Source organism: Podarcis bocagei (genome assembly GCF_964188305.1).
Source record: "Podarcis bocagei genome assembly, chromosome: 2".
NCBI classification, from domain to species: Eukaryota; Metazoa; Chordata; class Lepidosauria; order Squamata; family Lacertidae; genus Podarcis; species Podarcis bocagei.
This window is the reverse complement of record NC_138126.1, coordinates 95349985-95368751: the sequence shown is the minus strand read 5'-3', so window position 1 is coordinate 95368751 and position 18767 is coordinate 95349985. Positions and strand designations below refer to the sequence as shown.

General features: G+C 42.6%; 1 protein-coding gene across 1 annotated transcript; it reads right to left on the bottom strand.

Annotated features, from left to right (window-relative positions):
* Positions 1 to 8025: 8025 nt before the first annotated feature.
* On the bottom strand, positions 8026 to 16787 carry LOC308582396 (uncharacterized protein). The gene is made up of 4 exons (XM_081185455.1): positions 16463 to 16787; positions 12147 to 12488; positions 11119 to 11237; positions 8026 to 9800 (listed from the first exon to the last, which is right to left on the bottom strand). The coding sequence occupies exons 1-4, from the start codon at positions 16527 to 16529 to the stop codon at positions 9690 to 9692; spliced, it is 639 nt and encodes a 212-aa protein (XP_081041581.1). The 5' UTR covers positions 16530 to 16787; the 3' UTR covers positions 8026 to 9689.
* Positions 16788 to 18767: the final 1980 nt, after the last annotated feature.

Below are 18767 nucleotides of genomic sequence, written 5' to 3'. Positions count from 1 at the left end.
TAAGTTGCAACCAAAACTTTACAAAAGGAGAGATCTAAGTGGAGGGAATGGACAGTAGTTTAGTGCCAGGGCATCTGCTTGGCATGCAGTAGGTTCCAGGTTCAATTCTTCACATCTCCAGGTAATGTTTTGAATGTCTCCTTCCTGAAAGGAGCTGCTGCCAGTCAGTGTAGGCAATACTGTGCTAGATGGGCCAGTGGTCTGACTTGGTATAAAGCAGCAGTTTCCTGTGTTCCTAAATAAAGCATATGACAATGTACACATCTAGCCACAGCTGAAGCAACTTAACCTTCGTTTGACAGTTTTTCTTTCTTGCCTGAATTTTGGTTTGTTGAGCTGTTGACATGTATGCATTTCATTTTATGCTTCCTCTTTAATTTGTTGCAGAGTGCTACCATTCACTTCACATGTTGTAGTTGGCAACAATTGTGTCTGTGTGAAATGACAGCAAACTTGGTTTGTTACCGTGTTGCTTTGTAATGTAGGTTTTTTTTTTCTTTGCTAAGAGTTTAAGGTACAGTGGTACCTCGGGTTAAGTACTTAATTCTCTTCTGGAGGTCCATACTTAACCTGAAACTGTTCTTAACTTGAAGCACCACTTTAGCTAATGGGGCCTCCTGCTGCTGCCGTGCCGCTGGAGCACGATTTCTGTTCTCATCCTGAAGCAAAGTTCTAAACCTGAAGCACTATTTTTGGGTTAGCAGAGTCTGTAACCTGAAGTGTATGTAACCTGAAGCGTATGTAACCTGAGGTACCACTGTACAGTTATTTATAATTGAGTACATGAAACTTAGCCTGTATTTATTGCAATGCAATACAATGCAGGTTTCAAACCAACAGGTTTTCATTTAATGCATTTCCATGTGTGGATGGTTGTTGTGTGTGAATTTGCTGCATTTTAAAAAGCAGCAAATTTTGGCAGATATTAGACCAGGAAAGTTTCTCATTTGAAATTTTCAGATGTTGGGGTTAACAAAGGGTAAGGTCCATTCCACTCTTTATGGTTTGCTGCAGAAAATATAAATGTCATGCTGGTGTTTCGAGCAGCAAATACATAACACTCAAAAATTAAATCCCTGTTTACATGCATCCATCTTTAACTACCACCTTACAAATGACTGGGGAACCTGGATCAATGAAGTTTCCTAGATGTCTGCACATGAACATTTAAAAATGTGTATATAGCCCACAACATGCTTGTTTCAATGATCACCCATGTTTCCATGCAAATTAAGATGTGAAGACCTGACATAAATGTGTGTACAATGTCTAAAGGGGATTACAGTTAGGGTTAGGCCAAAACAACTTAGTTAAATTCACTTTGGTGAGAGCACACATACCTTCCTTTCCTGTCAAAAGTTTTAATTAATATTCAGTCCACCCACACAAGACTCTGCTCACATTGTACTGAATGACCCAAGACGATAGTTGTGGTAAGTGATCTGCAGCGGCCTTTCTGATAAAATGCCACATTTCAAAGAAGACAAAATGTCACATAACCACAGCTCTGCTATCAACACCACAAATGACTCTTTAGGCTTTAAAACACACAAAAACAATGAGCTATACACATAGCAGAACACTTGCTATGCCAGCACACTAGTTCCAACTGCAGCTAACCAAATTAGCAGGACATAGTCAAGGGAATTTGTCTCCAACTTTGGTGATGAAATTCATATTACCTTTCAATGTGGAGGTTCCTATTTGGCCATTGTAGCTACTTGCCATCAATGACCACTCTTTGGAAGGGTCCCTGCACTTATTTTGAACATGTTTGAGCTCTATTTTAATTGCCACAGGCTGTACTTTTTGCATTGCACTGCTGTTTAACTCCAGCTGTAGCCTTATTGGAGTTCACCGATTGGGTCTGCGTTGCTCTGTGACAGGAGGAAGGAAGTCAAAATGACACCAAGTTGGTTCAAAGAAAGAGTTTATTCTGCTCTCCGGATAGCAGAAGGCACTTGCGTGGTGAGTCCACAGCAAGTCCAAAGAAATGACAAGTTTCATGCAGTATATATAGATCCTCCAGGCACCCTCTCCCTCCTTCCAACCACGTCAGCTTGTATACGTAGGTTGACATCACATATGTTCCTGCTCTGGCACTCGTAACCATAAAAGGGATTTCCTTCCTGCACTCCTGACCATAAAAGGATATTCCTGTTCCTACTCCTATCTTGGAGCAAGAGGTCACTACTTCCGAGAACATGCTCTGGCGTTAGTCCCAGACTTGGGTCTCTGCGTCATTTGTGGTCAGGACATAAGATATGTCTGTCTCTGTTCTACTGGTAAAGTCAAGGCCAGTCTTGCCGTCAAACTGATAAGGGAGAGAGCTGTGTTCTTGTCTTGCATTTGCTCAATGGCTAAAGTTTATGCATTTTAGCTAAGGAGAAATGGGGATTTTGGTGCAGTTTAAAAACTGCCTGCACAGTCAGTTTTGGGTTTTGGAAACCCATTCCTTCACAGCTTCTTACACATGTGAAAGCTTATGCTGTAATACAGGCATAGGGAACCTCTGGCCCACAGACCAAATTAGGGCTGCCAGACTCCTAATTTGCACCACAAAGCCATTCTCCTCCAGCCACACCCACCTGTCAGTCACCTGACAGCTCCTGATGTCACATGTGGGTCAGGTGAAGAGGAGGAAGAGTTTGGATTTGATATCCCGCTTTATCCCGCAGGAGTCTCAAAGCGGCTAACATTGTCCTTTCCTTTCCTCCCCCACAACAAACACTCTGTGAGGTGAGTGAGGCTGAGAGACTTCAGAGAAGTGTGACTAGCCCAAGATCACCCAGCAGCTGCATGTGGAGGAGCGGAGACGCGAACCTGGTTCACCAGATTACGAGTCTACCGCTCTCAACCACTACACCACACTGCAAAGGGATATCTGTGGAGGGATGATTGGGAACCTTCTGGGACTGAGAAATTAACTGAGTGCCTGGGTGTATCGGCAGCATGGCTTGCATTCAGTTCTAAATTCAAACACAGTCCACTGCAGACCACACTTGAAAAGAAACGATCAGGACCCACCATATTATGCCTGTGCAGAAACTCTCAGTCCATCCTAGGTGCTCCAGACAAGCTGTTTGTTAATGAAAATTCATCCTGATTAGATGGCACTGTCTATAATGGGCATTCATTCTGAGCGGGGAGGTTAGATGATGTTGTGTCAAAGCAAGTGTCCTACCACACTTTCCAGGGTGCTTTTATTATCCCAAAAAGTCAGATCTTTAGAGGAAGTGAGTCAGCTGAACAAGACCTTCCCAATCAACTATAATTGCATGATCTGAATCTGCCAGTATGTGGTTGAATCCCAGCAGAAAACAGAGACAGTATGGAAACATCTTTAGTTAAGCATCAAATGGAAAGTTGTTCTTCAACGAGAGAGGAATGGTTGCAACACCTTGTGAGATGCACCTTTCTACATCATTAACTGACTTTCAGGAGGAAACCTTCGGGTCCCTTCCAACTCTACAATTCTATGATTTTATAAAGAGTGATATAGAAAGGTTATTTATTGATTGGCTAAAAGTTTTCCCTTATAAGCAGCATGACACAGCAGTCTGGTGTTCAGAGACTGGTGTGTGGAGTTTGAATTGTGCCTGTATATAGAAGTAACTTGTACAAAGCTGCGCTGTTTATTATAAAAGCAAATACAAATCAAGTTACTGTTCAGCAAGTTATGTTCCTGAGTCGTCCTGGCTACACTGACTAAGCAGCATGGTAGCAGAGAGTTTTGGTTGAGATCCATCAACATTTACAACTCTGTGGCTTTGATTAGACAACTTAAACAGTATTACCCTAGGTGTATCAATGCAGAAACAAGTACAGTCATATCTCGGGTTAAAGTAGCTTCGGGATGAATATTTTTGGGTTGCGCTCCGTGGCGACCCCAAAGTAACGGAGTGCATTACTTCCAGGTTTCGCCACTCGCACATGCGCAGATGCTCAAAATGACATCACGCACATGCGCGGAACTGATGAAATGTGACCCGCGCACGCACAGATGCACAGTCGCGTGTTACATTCGCTTCAGGATGTGAACGGGGCTCCGGAATGGATCCCGTTCGCATCCAGAGGTACCACTGTACATCAGAAAGAGAGAGCATTCCTTGTCTCAAGCATCTCTTTCCAGCTGCCAGATCACTTGAGGGAAGAAGTGAGCACGCACACCAGCCACTCTGCTTTTTAGCACTGACTCATCCCTGCAAGAAAGTCTGAGCTGAAATGAATATTTATATGCCGTTCCCTCTTGTGAGCTAGTGAGCTGGTAAGCCTGAGCTTTGCTTTGCAGACCTTTGGCAGGTAAACTGAGCTTTAAAAATAACTCCTTGAAGGGCCTCTGCAGCGAACAGCCCAGCCCTTTCTCTCCTACCACAAAGACCACCGTCATGAGACCACGGAAAAGGTGTGCCTATAGCCAGCTAGAAAAGCACAAAGAGTGCCTGAGAGGATCAGCAGCAACAATCATGGTTTGCTTTCAAATACTTTTTATAAAAGGAAACAAACATGCAGCTTGTGTTGAAAGAGTAGGAAATCTTTTGCCATAACTGATACTGGATTTCCTCAGAGTCATGGCAACATGTATTTTTCATTCTGCCTGACATACTATTCATTCAAAGCACATCCCCCCCACTCAAAGAATTCTGAGCACTGTAGTTTGTTAAGAGTTGCTGGGAATTGTAACTCTGTGAGGAGTACAGTGCCCAAAATTCTTTGAGGGAAAGAATGTGTTTTAAAGGTATAGTATGTACACACAAACTATGTCTTATCTCCAAACCATGAACAATTGTTCAATCCCCAAAGCATTTCTTTGGTTACTGTGGTTAACAACTTGTCTCTATTGACTAAACTTTCAGGATGTTATTTTTATTTTTATTTAGGTTACTGATTTGATTGTGCAGAGTGTTTTGACTCAACAGCAGAGAAAAACCTTGAGAAAATGTTTGCCAAGACATCTTTGAGAGTTACAGATTTCTCTTCACTGTTATTTCCAAAGTCCTACCTAGGGCACTGCATATAATACAACCTTTCTCAACTGATTCAACATCACATCTTTTACATTCTCTGTTTCACGGGTCTACCCAATCTGAACCCAATAGCCACGGTGCTTTATTGTCCCCCACAGAGTTGGTTGTGGATATGTGGGGACTGCAAACCAGTCTTGCTTTGTAGCACCTTCTCCCCGCACAACAACATCAGAGCACCCCTGCTGGATCCTGCCAAACTCCAGCTAGTCTACCATGCTTTTCCCCACAGCAGTCAGCTAGATTCTTGTAGGAGACTCACAAGCAAGGCTTCTACACAGTAGCCCTTTCTTGCAGTTGCTTTCCAGCATTTGGTGTTTCTGTCTTTGAAGGTTCCTTATAGCCACAGTGTCCAAGAACCATACATCCTAGATCGCCAATGTGATGCCTTCCAAATGTTGTTGGGTCCCAGCTTCCATCAGGTCCAGTTAGCATAGCCAATAGTCAGGGATGATGGGAACTGGAGCCCAACAACATGTAGAGGGCACTACAGTGGATACACCCTGTCAGAGGTGTACCATACATTTAAAGCATATTTAAAGCACATGGCTTCCACCAAAGGATATTGGGAACTGAAGTTTTTTAAGGGCAACTGGAACTCACTGGAACTCAGTTCCAGCACCTCTCAAATGGGCGCCATTGCCATTATAAAAGAACCAGGGAGGTATTCATGGTGAGTTCTAGGACCCCCTTTTCTAGAAAAATAGCACTGTTAAGGGTGCTTTGAATCATAGCTCTGTCCAGGGTAAACTACACTTCCCAGAATTCTTTGGGGGAAGTCATGTGCTTTAAATGTATGGTGTGGATATCACTTAAGCTAATGGCCATCACCACCTCTTCTAAAAGTGCATTGCGCAGATGCTAGTGCTAACAATTGTCCTATATCCTACGTGACAGATACAGTGAACTATTAATCTATTAATCTTCAAGGGTAATGTAGAATTGTGCAGTGACATCTGGAGCCAGAGAAGCTTAGAATTATAGAATTGTAGAGTTGGAAGGGACCATGAAGGTCATTTACTGGAAAAATGTTGCTATGGTATTATCTAATCTAATGTCTTGTTTTAAAGCTATGTTATGTTGGGCTGTTGCTTTTTTACCTTTGTTATTTTCCTTGGCATCTTGACCATGAACTATGTAAAACTTTTCTGTAGCAGGGATGCAATAAAACCAGATAGAGTTCATCATAACACCACACTAAGTGATCATTAGGGTTTGGGGTTCTTTTTACAAGCACATTAAAACAGCAGCCTAGGGGTTGTTTTGAGGCACATGTTTAGAAGGCCTGGGTGAACAAAAAGGTACAGTGGTGCCCCGCAAGACGAATGCCTCGCAAGACGAAAAACTCGCTAGACAAAAGGGGTTTTCGGTTTTTGCGTTGCTTCGCTAGACGAATTTCCCTATGGGCTTGCTTCGCAAGACAAAAACGTCTTGCGCTTTTTTCTTAAAGCCGCTTGAAGAGGCGCAGTTGCGACGGACCGTGCTTCGCAAGACGAAAAACATCGCAAGACGAAAAGACTCGCGGAACGAATTAATTTCGTCTTGCGAGGCACCACTGTATTCACTTAGTGCCTGAAATATGCATGTGAGATGTGCACTGCTAATGCTTTCTGCTTCCAGGGATATGAATCCATATCTGGCCACATGGAAACCCACCAAACGATTGACACCAATTCAGGGGTAACATCAGAGGCCGAGTCTGCAATGTAGCATTTCTAACTTGAAATGTATCTCGCCATGAATGGAGACTTGAAGAGCTTCAACCATAGGCCTCATGAAGGTGTCCCTGCTATCTTAGGAGAGGCAGGTGGCCTTTTCAATGGTGGCACCACAAATGCAGAATGCTCTCCCTTTATCTGCTGCTTACGTCATACACTTATCTGTCCCAGGTGACAACCTTTTTATTTTCCTGAGCTTTTCGGGTGTCATTTCAATCTCCTGCTAACTGCTTTTTAAATTGTGCAGCTTTCGTTCAATTTACAGTGCTTTTTTTGCGAATTGTTCCAGGAATGTTACTGATGGGTGTTATAGAAATACTTTAAATAAATAAGCAGTGAGTTACCACACTCTTCGCAATCTAGAAACTGAAATGGATTTTTAAAGTATATACTCAGCCAGCCAAATATCACACTGGACTCAGCTAGACTGGTAAAGAAAAAGAGATTTATATGTGTTGCACGTGTGATATAACTTTGTGCCACCAAATGACAATGTGGAGTCCCGTTTTTCTCTACCTGTTTTCCCTGTTTAAATTTACAATGGCTTTAAACTGAAATGCTTCTTTGATGTGTCTAGATCCAGCCACTGATTATTATTTTTTTAAACCATCTTACAGTCCAGGTGTCAAAACAACCTTATAAATGTCACTCAACCACACTACAGCTGCCCCCCACCAGTCCATTTCCTGAGCAAAAAAAGTGTGCTATAGACAGGAGCATTTGCAGGAAAGTGGGGTCTGTGGTCTTCTCAGTGGCTCTGAACCCAGGAAGCTTGTTTTGCTCAGTGTTGCTCAAGCCTGTCATTCGAGTGCACAGCACCTGCACACCTTGCTAGGCTGTTTGCTCGCCAAAAGAGGTGCCACACATAAAGCTCCCATTCTGTGTGCCAACCCCTCCACTATGCAGAAATTCTAGTGTTCCTAAGATCTGTGAGCTCCACCACCGGCCCAGGATGTTGTGCCACCTGAGGCCAAATGCCCTGCCTCCTGTGCCACTGCTGCTTCTTCCACCATCACCAGGCAGTCTCCAGCACTGCAAAGGAACAGGCAGGACAGGCCTGGCCCACAGTGATCCTTTCAGCCGCTGATGCAGGAGGAAGGGGAACGAAAAGGAGAAAGTCTCCTCCCCCCCCTCCCCAATTGCTGCTGCATCTATGCTCCCCTTGTTGACACGGGAGGGGAACAAAGAGTTGGCAGGCAATGCAAGCAGGACAATGCAAGCCCCTTGTAAGTATTATAAAATACTATGATTTATTTGTTTACCATTTTAAAAAAGATAAATCATTTTCCTTTCCCCATAAATGCATTTATTTAGTTATGAAAAGACTGATGACTTCACTCATTACATCAAAACCTTTTCCTACAAATCTTACATTAACCCAGTGTTTGAATAATGGTCATCATGTATGGGCAGAAACTTTCATTAGCCCATACATTTCCGTACTTGCCCAGCTATGTCGTTCGTGCCTCCCCCAAGTAAACAGTTCTGCAAGCTTTCCAAGAATCACTGTCGCTCATTCATTTAACCGGCATTCCAGTTACCATAGTATTTGCCGGAAGACAGACATGGAGAAAAAAGTGCAGGGTATAATACATCATCTAATCATAAACCAGATTACCAATAGGCTCTCCAGGTCAAAGTATGATAACAACAGAATTCCAAAGCGTGTGTGGAACCTCAGGTGACATCAGTGAGTGGGTTGCAAGGAAGTATAAATAAACAAACTCCTAGGATGACTAGTCCCAGAAGAAGGAGTAGAGAAACCCATGAATATCATGGCAGCTGGAAGACAGTAGGAGGAGAAATCTCATTGGCTGGTAAGAACATTTGTTGTACAAATGCGCACCACGTATCTTCTTGTCTTTCTAGGATGTATGGCAACATTAGGAAATGTCAGTGTTGGAATGTAAACCAAAATTGTGCAAGGAGGATATCCTGTGGTGAGAGATGCCTCAAAAAAATACCTTTTGATGGAGATTGATTGAAATGTTTATAGCACATTCTTGATTGAAATATTTATCGCTCATTCTGGCCACAGAGGCCTGAGGAAAGGACCATTGCTTTGTGTGCAGAAGGTCGGAGGTATAATCCCTGGCATCTCCAGGTAGGTCTGTTAAAGACTGCTATCTGAAAACCAGGAAAACACTACCAGACATAGACAATTCTGAACTAGATGGACCAACGGTCTGACTTAGTAAAAGGTAGCTTCCTAAATTCCTATATACTCATAAACTTAGAAGTCTTGCTAAGCTCACTTTTAATCAGGAGTCAAATACACAGTATCAAACCCTGGGAAATTATGTTGTAGGAAACAAAAAATCACAAAGTCAAAAAACCTATGCAAATGTCTAAAAATACAAAATTATTACTTCTTACTATACATTATAATGCTGTCATAATGCTGCAACTCCATCATGACTGCAGAACAGCAAGCAAGAAAAAAAACACACTCAAGCAGTGGGGAGGGCAGCCCGCTCATGTGAGCTGTTTAAAGGAGAGTGGGAGGTTTTGCAGACCACACTCTGAAGTGTGTGAATCACTCCTTAAAAAGAGGGTTTGGAAGAGCTGTGAGGACAGGGATTGGGGTGAGCTGTGAGAGAGTAGGCAAGGGGATGGGTGGTGTGTAAAGTGAAGGGGTTGTTTGGGTGTAAACTGAGAAGCAGGGTTGGCCTGGTGTCGGGAAAGGGGGGGTGGCAAAGGGGTTAGTAGGTAAGCAGGGTGGGTGGTATTCTTGCTAAAAAGTTTAAGTTTAAAGTATTATTTAAATGCCTTTTTTCCAGACAGTGACTTGTGCTTACTTCAATTAAAGTGGTTATAATAACGATAATTGATCTTGATTCTTAGTAGATTCCAGCTTTGTTATTCATTGTGTACAGTAAATATTGCAGCAGTGGATTTTGCTGAGTCTGAGAATGACGGGATTATTCCATCTGGCAAGAGATCACTTCTAATTATTATACACATTATTCACAGTGTTGCGCCTCAGGCTGCACGTCATGTCTTCATAGACCATATTTTGTGTTTCTGCTGCCTTTCCTTTGTTGCAGCATTTCTTGATCTGTTAAAGGGGGAGAAAGCAGGCAGCAATTAATATGCATTGCTCACAGGGATCCATCCCAAAGGGCTGGAGTCAATATTGATAAGGGGAGGGATGGGTAAGCATGTGTTGATCTGATGCCCAGTGTGTTGGGGGGAAAATAGGGTATAGAAAAAGAGAGCTTTGGCCTCTTCTATACCCAAGCAATGATACAGATCACTACTATAGCAGCTTGAAGACATCTCTGCACCAGTCTGGAGAACCCTGGTTCAACTGACAAAGACTTTGAAACAATAGCACTAGGCAACTCACACTGAAAGTATTTTGCTGCAATTGTAATGGAAGCAAAATTTATCACAGGATTGTGATACATTAGCACTTGGAAGCAGGGGCAGCAGGTGTTGCTCCCTAGCTCACTGGGAGGCCAAATACCGGTACTTTGCATGCAGAAGGTCCTTGGTCCCATCCCCAGCATCTCCAGGTAGGTTTGGAAAGGACCACCATCTGAAACCCCGGAGAGCTGCTGCCAGCTAGTGTAGGCAAAACTGAACTAGATGGACCAATGGTCTGACTCAGTATAAGGCAGAATGTCTTTGCGGGGGAAACTCAGGAATGCAACAATTTAGGATGAACGTTATCTATGTGTTCAGAGATACAGGGCTTCTCCACACTTCCTGTTGTCCTGCTGCCTTCCTCTGGGGAAAACTGTGCTAGGAACAAACAGCAATTCAGATTTTTCACCAGATTGATGTTTGCTGCAACTGAGAGCTGAAGAGTTGGGTTTCCCTGGGAAAGGAGCAGGCAAGGGGAGAACCACTTGGATCCATGTCTAGAAAGCGTGGATCAAGCAGAAAACTACTCGGAAAAGCCCACGCTGTTGTGGTTGGCATCAATTCTGGGGGGAGAAAAGCTATCATGGGAGCACCTATCTTTTAGGTAAAGTCATCACTGGTATTACTCAGCTTTAATTACTGCAAAGGAAAAGCCATTAGTGTGCTTGTCTATTCTTTTAAATTGGGATAATTCTGCATACTCAGTATGTCAACATGCTTTGATGTAGTTTTGAATCTTCAGTCTATTTCTTTTCTCTTCAGTACTGAGATTGCATGAGCCCATTCAGTCCTGAAATAACTATGATACTGAGTCCAAGAGACCTTCTCATTCATACAGATCCATGAAGAAGCACGTTATTATGCCAACAATTTAGCAAATTATGGGGAAGGGGAGAGAGATTCTGATGCTATATACTTGGGAATATTTCCTCAGTGAGGTGCAAATCTTTTAGGAGGAAGACTGATGGAACTCAGCTAACATAAAGGAAAGTGTTAGTCATACTCACATCTATATGAGATAGGATAAAATATCCCAGTCCAACAAGCAAGAGCAGTGACATGAAGATAAGGATATATGGCACCCAGAGAAATGAAGGACACTCCATTAGCTTCATAGCTGAGGTCTCTTTTGAGATAGAAAGAGAGGAACATGTTTTGTTACTTTCCACACAAGCCTATGCTGAAGAAGAGCAAATCAGGAACCCAATTGCTATGCTGGGGTTGTGGATGCAAGTTTTGCCATTTACAAGTCTTTCTCCAAACATGCCCTAAGATATAAATGTCTGTCATGAACAGAAGAATTAATGTTTGCTTAATTAACATTGTCTGTACTATCCTTAAAGAGTTAAGGGCATCGTCCAGAAGAAGGAGTCTCCCTGAATTCTGCCTCATCTCTGTCTCCTGGCCCACCTCCTCCCCTGCCTCTGAGTTTGGGCTGCCATCTGCCACAGCCTCTTTCTGCTCACTAAACCCTGTTGCTTCTTCAGCTTCTGACACCTCCTTCTCCCAGCCTGCTCCCACTTCTCCCTCTGACCACTCATTGTCTGTCCTGTCCCCCCACCAATCCCCTGCCTCTGAGCCTTCTTCCACTGAGGGTTCCCTTGGGGATTCCCCAGTTGGTGCCTCCCAGCACTCCTCTGCATCCAGCCCGTCCATGACAACTTACTGCACTGATGGTATGAGTTAGTTGTGCATACAGTGGTACCTTGGGTTACATACGCTTCAGGTTACAGACTCCGCTAACCCAGAAATAGTACCTCGGGTTAAGAACTTTGCTTCAGGATGAGAACAGAAATCGTGCTCCGGCGGCGCGGCAGCAGCAGCAGGAAGCCCCATTAGCTAAAGTGGTGCTTCAGGTTAAGAACAGTTTCAGGTTAAGAACGAACCTCCAGAACGAATTAAGTACTTAACCCGAGGTACCACTGTATATACATGCACAGACACATTTTGCTAGATACTTGTCTTTCTCTTTGTAGCCAACAAATCGAGCTGCCATTCCCTCTAACTGTTGAAGTAATGATTGTTCCTGACCCACCTTTCACTGCCAAGATGATAGTGCTGAAATTCATTATCATGGGCTCCTGGTTAATTATCAGGGTGCCACCACACAAATACCCATCACTGTCATTCTTCTTCACATGCTTCAGCATTATCGTCGATGCGTTCTTCAGCTCAAAGTACTCCATGCGATAAGCATATTCAGGAGCTTTGGTCATGCGTAGACCCAGCTTTTTCACATATAGCACATCCATGGCTTTCACAAGTGTCCGTCTCAAACGCAGCCCTGACATCGCCAGTTGGTCAAACTTGCAAGTAATATTGACAGACTCCCCTTCCTCAGCAGTGATAACTATTAGTTCTGGTTTGTTTTCTGTGACTTAAAGGGGGAAAAAGGGTGAGGGACAGGCATACAGGACAGGTGAGACTCTGAAGATATTGGCCGTACTGCTGTAAAATAATGGGACTTACCTATACACTTGCACAATTGACTTCAGTGGGTTTTAAGAATGATGGATTGCAACAGGTTTCAAATGCTGAAACCAGCAGGAGCTGAGAGTGGATGCAATCAATTCCAGTTTCTGAAATGGTGGAAGCCCTTTCACTCTTGAGTAGGAATGGACAGCACAGTCAATTTCAGTGACTCCCAGTTTCTTAGCTCCCCAGTCTTTAGTTCAGTTTGCCACATTCCTGCGTCATTTGCATTCTTTCAGTAACTAAGTCTTCATGAAAATAAGTCCACATTTTAGGGTGCATTTCTCCTAATAGACACATTTTTGTATGTTCTTTTCCCCGGCTTGTATATTTCTGCAGTGTACTTTGTTATTTTCCTTAGTGCATGCATTTTAATGCATGTTTTCCTAATAAAGAAATTTCTTCAGAAATATTTTGGTTACAGAACTGCACTGCAAAATTTGGAAATGCAAATTCCAAAGGATACTGGTGTTTCAGTTTGTGCACTGTTTTGGGAAGCACAAATAAGGTGGTTCATATTAAAATGCAAAGTGAACCCAATTTCTTCCCAGGCTTCCTTGGGAGATAAAGGGGATACATATTCCTCCAGACAGTGCTACTGCTTCTCGGAATTCAGCACTTACACCGCAACTAGTTCCTGGAGAAATCAGACTTTCCTTACTAGCACCAACATGCTTTTGAGTTTTAGATATGAATGTGCTTGTCTGCAGTTGTCCATAGCCCCTGAAATATCACTGTTTGCAGGAGACAGATACAACACAGGGATGTTTAATTTTTTAAAAATAAAAAAATGCTTGTTATTGTTTTAGCATTTTTCTGGGTGCATATTCTAATGTTGTGGGCAATGAGTTATGTGCTGCATGTGACCTTTAAGAGAAAATAATGGAGAATTTGAGCAAGAGAACCACCACCACCCCTCCAGAAGAAATGCCTACAACTTGAGATTATTATTTTATTTAGTTTCTTCACCCTGGAAGACTGTCTCTACCACTCACGCACGCACACAGCACTGAAGAATGTCCCTTCCAGTTTCATTTGTTTGCCTGCTTAAAGGTATGAGCATGTTTTCTTTGTCCAGTCTCTCTGTAGTAAGACTGATCCCCCACATGGAAATTTAGGAAGCTTTGTTATACTGAATCAGACCACTGAGACATCTAGTGAAATATTGTCTATATAAGTGTGGTCCAATTTTTCATACTAATTGGGACGCAAGAGTACTTAAGCACAGAACCTGCGGCCCACAAACTAAATTAAATTTCCATATCATGAATTAAAGTGTTCACAATATGTTTAATATCATTTAATATACACAATATATTTAAATAAATATATATAATTAAATACACAATTAATATATTTAATTGATTTAATTATTAAACAAATTTAATGTATGCACTTTTGTTAGCAACCCATGACACAAATGATAATTTTTTAAGATTTTAAGATTATTATTCTTGAATCTGGCGGGAAGGCCACAGGTTGAACCACCTTAGTCTACACCAGGGGTAGTCAAACTTTTTGTACCTACCGCCCACTAATGCATCTTTCTTGATGGTAAAATTTCCTTACCGCCCACCAGTGTTCGATGGAAGGAGGATTCAGCTTGTGCTGTAAAAAACCCTGCTGCCCACCTAGAATCCTGAAACGCCCACTAGTGGGTGGTAGGGACCAAGTTGACAACCCCTGGTCTACACTGACTCACAATGACTTTCCAAGGTTTCTTAGCCCTACCTGGAGATGCCAGGGATTCACATTGGCCAATTTCACGCATAATGCCCAGCCATGGTTTGTTTAACAAAGTTAAGCACAGTTGACAAATAAACCATGAATTGTTTCTTTAAAGCTTGTTTTGTTTTACAGCTGCTCTTGCCTTTGTTGTTTGGTGAGTGTCTGGAGTGTAGTGGTCAAACAAACCATGGTTTACAAAGCGTGCTGAGTTCACATATACCATCAAATCAAGGTTCATAAGCCAACAACAAACCATGGTTTCAGACTGCGGTTTGCTAGCAGTAAGCAAACATAGCCAATCCATCGAAAAGGGTTCACACATAATTCTAAGCCATTAGTAAACCATGATTTAGTGGTATGTGGAAACCAGAGAACTGTTGCTGCAGTGTTTTCTAAAGACGCTCACTTTCATTGCAGAAAACCTACATTTCTCAGCATCTACCCCATAACATTATGTTAATAGGAAAATGCAAAGTTCCTGACGACTGTCATCCACCCACCCTGCCTACTGTCACAGACAGGCCTACCAGAGCCCATTATCACCTTATTCTGGTACAGCCAAAATCATTTAGTTTAGATAACTTTTTTTGCATAGACACGAGGATCTGCTTTCTGCTGTTTTTATTTGAATATTTGATATATTTTACTGTCTCTCCCCCCCCCCATTGAGAACTCAACATTTATGGAGGGGGAAATTAGGCACGATGAGGACTAGTTCTCAGAAAGCTTTGAGGAGAGTTCAGTATCTTAATCTTTTATATATAAATTTAGCTTAAACCACCATGTAGCCACTAATTATATTCATACACTCAGGTTTCAAAATTAATAATAGACTATTAACGTTGCCTGTAGCAGTATTTTTCTTTTCTGCAGACACAAACAGTGTTTTATTCACTGGTTGTGCAGCAGGCATGCACGCGCACGCACACACACACACACTCCAAACAAAAATCCCTGTCAAATGCCATGTTAATTGACTCTAGCTCAGTCATTTGATATCAAAAGAGGGTCAAACTGCACTTTACCTTCTACACACTTTTCAGAAAGCATTGCAAACTGGCTCCTTCTATTTTGAGAAAAAGCAGCTATATGACCCTGATCTGGAATCTGAACCACATCAAATCCCGCAATAGCTTACAATGAACACCACCTTTGAGTGCAAAATAGCAGCTGGGGTGGGGTGAGATTTTTTTAGTAGGAAATTATTAACATGTAAATTCACTGTAAATGGCATCATGTATGCAGGGAAACATTTGGGCCATGTAGATTATGATTTCCCAAATCCAAAAATCTTCAAAAACGTAAAGATCTCAAAATGGGAATTTCAAATTTGATACACATTTTGGGATTCATAGGACTTTCAACTGGGGTGGGTGGGGGATAATGTTATTTTTCAAGAGTTAAAAGACATGAGCAGTTTCTACTTGTATGATGTTAACAGCTATGATGGCTATGTAGACAAAAGGGAGCCTCTGAAGCAGGACCAGTCGAATACGTTTTGGCACCCGAGGCAAACTACTAAATGGTGTCCCTTTGCCTACCAGAGAAGAAGGGGTGAAGATCTTTATCAAGAATGAGGGTGGGGAGAGAAGGATCCACAGTGGGATCTCCTGCCCCTGTGAATCCTGCTGCCCTAAGCGATCACTTCACTGGGCTTCATGGGTCAGCCAGCCCTGCTCTGAGTTCACTTCAAGACAACTTGTGTATTGAGCATTCACCTTAATAATGTTTCAAAAAGTTTGCAATCCGATTGTATTTTTGAGCATTTGTTCTGTTTGTGGAGAGGTTAGAGAACATTGCATCAAGCAAACATTATGCCACACTTCCTAGTGCATTTATCCATCACCTTCCTCAGCAAAAGGTCTGGAGGTTTGTTTGTTTTTCTTAGCAGGGGAGGCACAAGAGCTCCAAATCAAATTTAATTGCACAACCTGAATTTGCTGGTATGTGACTGAATCCCATCTGAAAATAGCAACCGTCTAGAAATGCCCCAAGAAACAGTAGAATGTTATTGGTAGAACCCTAGTTGCAGAAATGGGGAGGGGGAGGACTTTAGGGGGGAAATTAAGGAGGCAACCCCTCCACTCCCCGCCACAGATACAGATACAATGCAGCAAAGTCAGAAAAAATTGTAATTTTTCTTATGCTTACCATTGGAGGCTGATGTTCCATGGGAAAGCAGGAAGAGAACATGCATGGCAAGCACCCAATTGGGCATTTTGCAGACTGACTCTCTTAAAACTCTGCAGCAGAACTGGCTTGTCGCTGAAGTGACTGAACTGATTCTGAACTGAAAACACAGCAACCCTGAGGACTGATGTTAACCACAGCACAAGTCACATGGGACATGTTGAGCTCGTAAGTGTGATAGGTATGTGGGTAAGAAAATAAATAGATAATGAAACATTTTCAAGGCTCGGGGTTCAGAATTGTTTGTGCTTTATATGTCTGGGGAGCTGCAAGTCTCGTGTTTTTCTGAAGGCAAAGCTTTTGTACACAGGTGTTCAAGTAGACCAGCACCCAGCCACAGTAGTGCATATATTAGATGCTATAGGAAGTAGGGAGGCCAGATGCAAAAGAGGACAGGCTCCCATAGTGCACCTGTTAAGTGTTGTGTAGAAAAGAGGGGTTTCAGCAGGTGTAGCTGGCATAAGCTGTACCTAGTACAATTCCCTTTTCTACACAGCAGAGCCCTGTTCTCTTTTGCATCTGAAAGGGATGCAGTGAGTTACAAGTAACATACAGTAATTGGGGCCCCACTAGACACCACCTCAGAGCAGGGTAACATGTGCAGTGCTTGCTCTACTCTCACCGCCATCTGTTACTGGACCTGTTGTTCTCCTGAATAGCTTATAAGATGGAGTTAGAGCTATTTATAATGGATGCCATGTGAGATGGAGTCTGTGCCTCTCTCATGTGGTCAGGCTGGTGCTCCTAGATGTTGTCTCCTTACACTCTCCCCCAATCCAGGACAAAATGTCCCCTCTCTGTCCCAGCAGCTCTGCTTCCAGGGCACCATGCTGCCAGCCAAAAATGGAAAAAATTGTAATTCTGTTTGTTAATCTGTGGGGATTCGATCATGCACAATTGCCACAGAATGGAACTCTCACTAACATAAGCTAACAAGAGAGACATTTCTTCTTCTTTTTTCTTTCAGAAGCAAGGAGCAAGCTTGCCATCACTCTGCTCCAATTACAGTGGTACCTCAGGTTAAGTACTTAATTTGTTCCAGAGGTCCGTTCTTAACCTGAAACTGTTCTTAACCTGAAGCACCACTTTAGCTAATGGGGCCTCCTGCTGCCGCTGCGCCGCCAGAGCACGATTTCTGTTCTCATCCTGAAGCAAAGTTCTTAACCTGAAGCACTATTTCTGGGTTAGCAGAGTCTGTAACCTGAAGCGTATGTAACCTGAAGCGTATGTAACCCGAGGTACCACTGTAATTTGAAAATTAACCAAAGTTATGAAAATAAACTTTTAAAAGCACACATACCTCCTTTCCCCCAATCCTCAGATATAGCCACTATCCATATCAGGTGGGAGGGGTGAGTTATGTGCGTCTAACAGACTCTTTATTCTACCCCTCCTCCTTCCTCTTCACAAAGGAATGTACAGTAGTCTTTTGCTGTATTAGCTAACATGGGGACTGAAATGAGGGTGCTGTGAAGGCTAAATTCAAAGATGGTGAGTGGAGCTGGCAGGGAGAGGCAGGAGGAGGCAGAAGTTTTTTCCACAGCTTGGATTTTAATCTGAGCCAGTGAAGAACTCATTGGATTATAAAGATTTCCCCTTCTTGTGGAGTTCCCAGAGCTTGTATAGGAGCCCAAGTTAAGTAAACATTGCTACCACCCCAGGTTTTAAATCAGAGGTAAAACCAGAGCAATTGACTGGTCCCATAAATGAAAATGAAAATGAGATTGCAATTCTGTTCAATGGGGCTTCACTCCTTAGTGTGGGTGAAACCAAAACTGACCAATAGTTGTATAGTTGGCTGTGCCACTTCTCAGCTACTTTGCTAAGACACTCCTTTCAGGAGCTGGTAGACTAAGCTGGGGGCAGTTCTGGGGGCAGGGGGAGTTTACTAAAATAGTTCAGTAGTATTATTCTTCCACAGTTCAGGTATTTTTATTTGAAGACACACACCCTCAAAAAAAGTAATAATCACAAGGCCTCTTCAAATGAGTACAGTAAATATATTCTTAAAAAATAAAGACAAAACAATAACACTTACAATATATATATACACACACATACATACATACATACATACATACATACATACAGTGTATATACTCGAGTATAAGCCGACCCAAATATAAGCCGAGGCACCTTTTGGGCTGCTTGTCCCTCCGCCGCCTGCCTCACTCGAGTATAAGCCGAGGGGGGCTTTTCCAGCATAAAAAATGTGCTGAAAAGGTTGGCTTATACTTGAGTATATACGGTGTCTATCTATCATCTA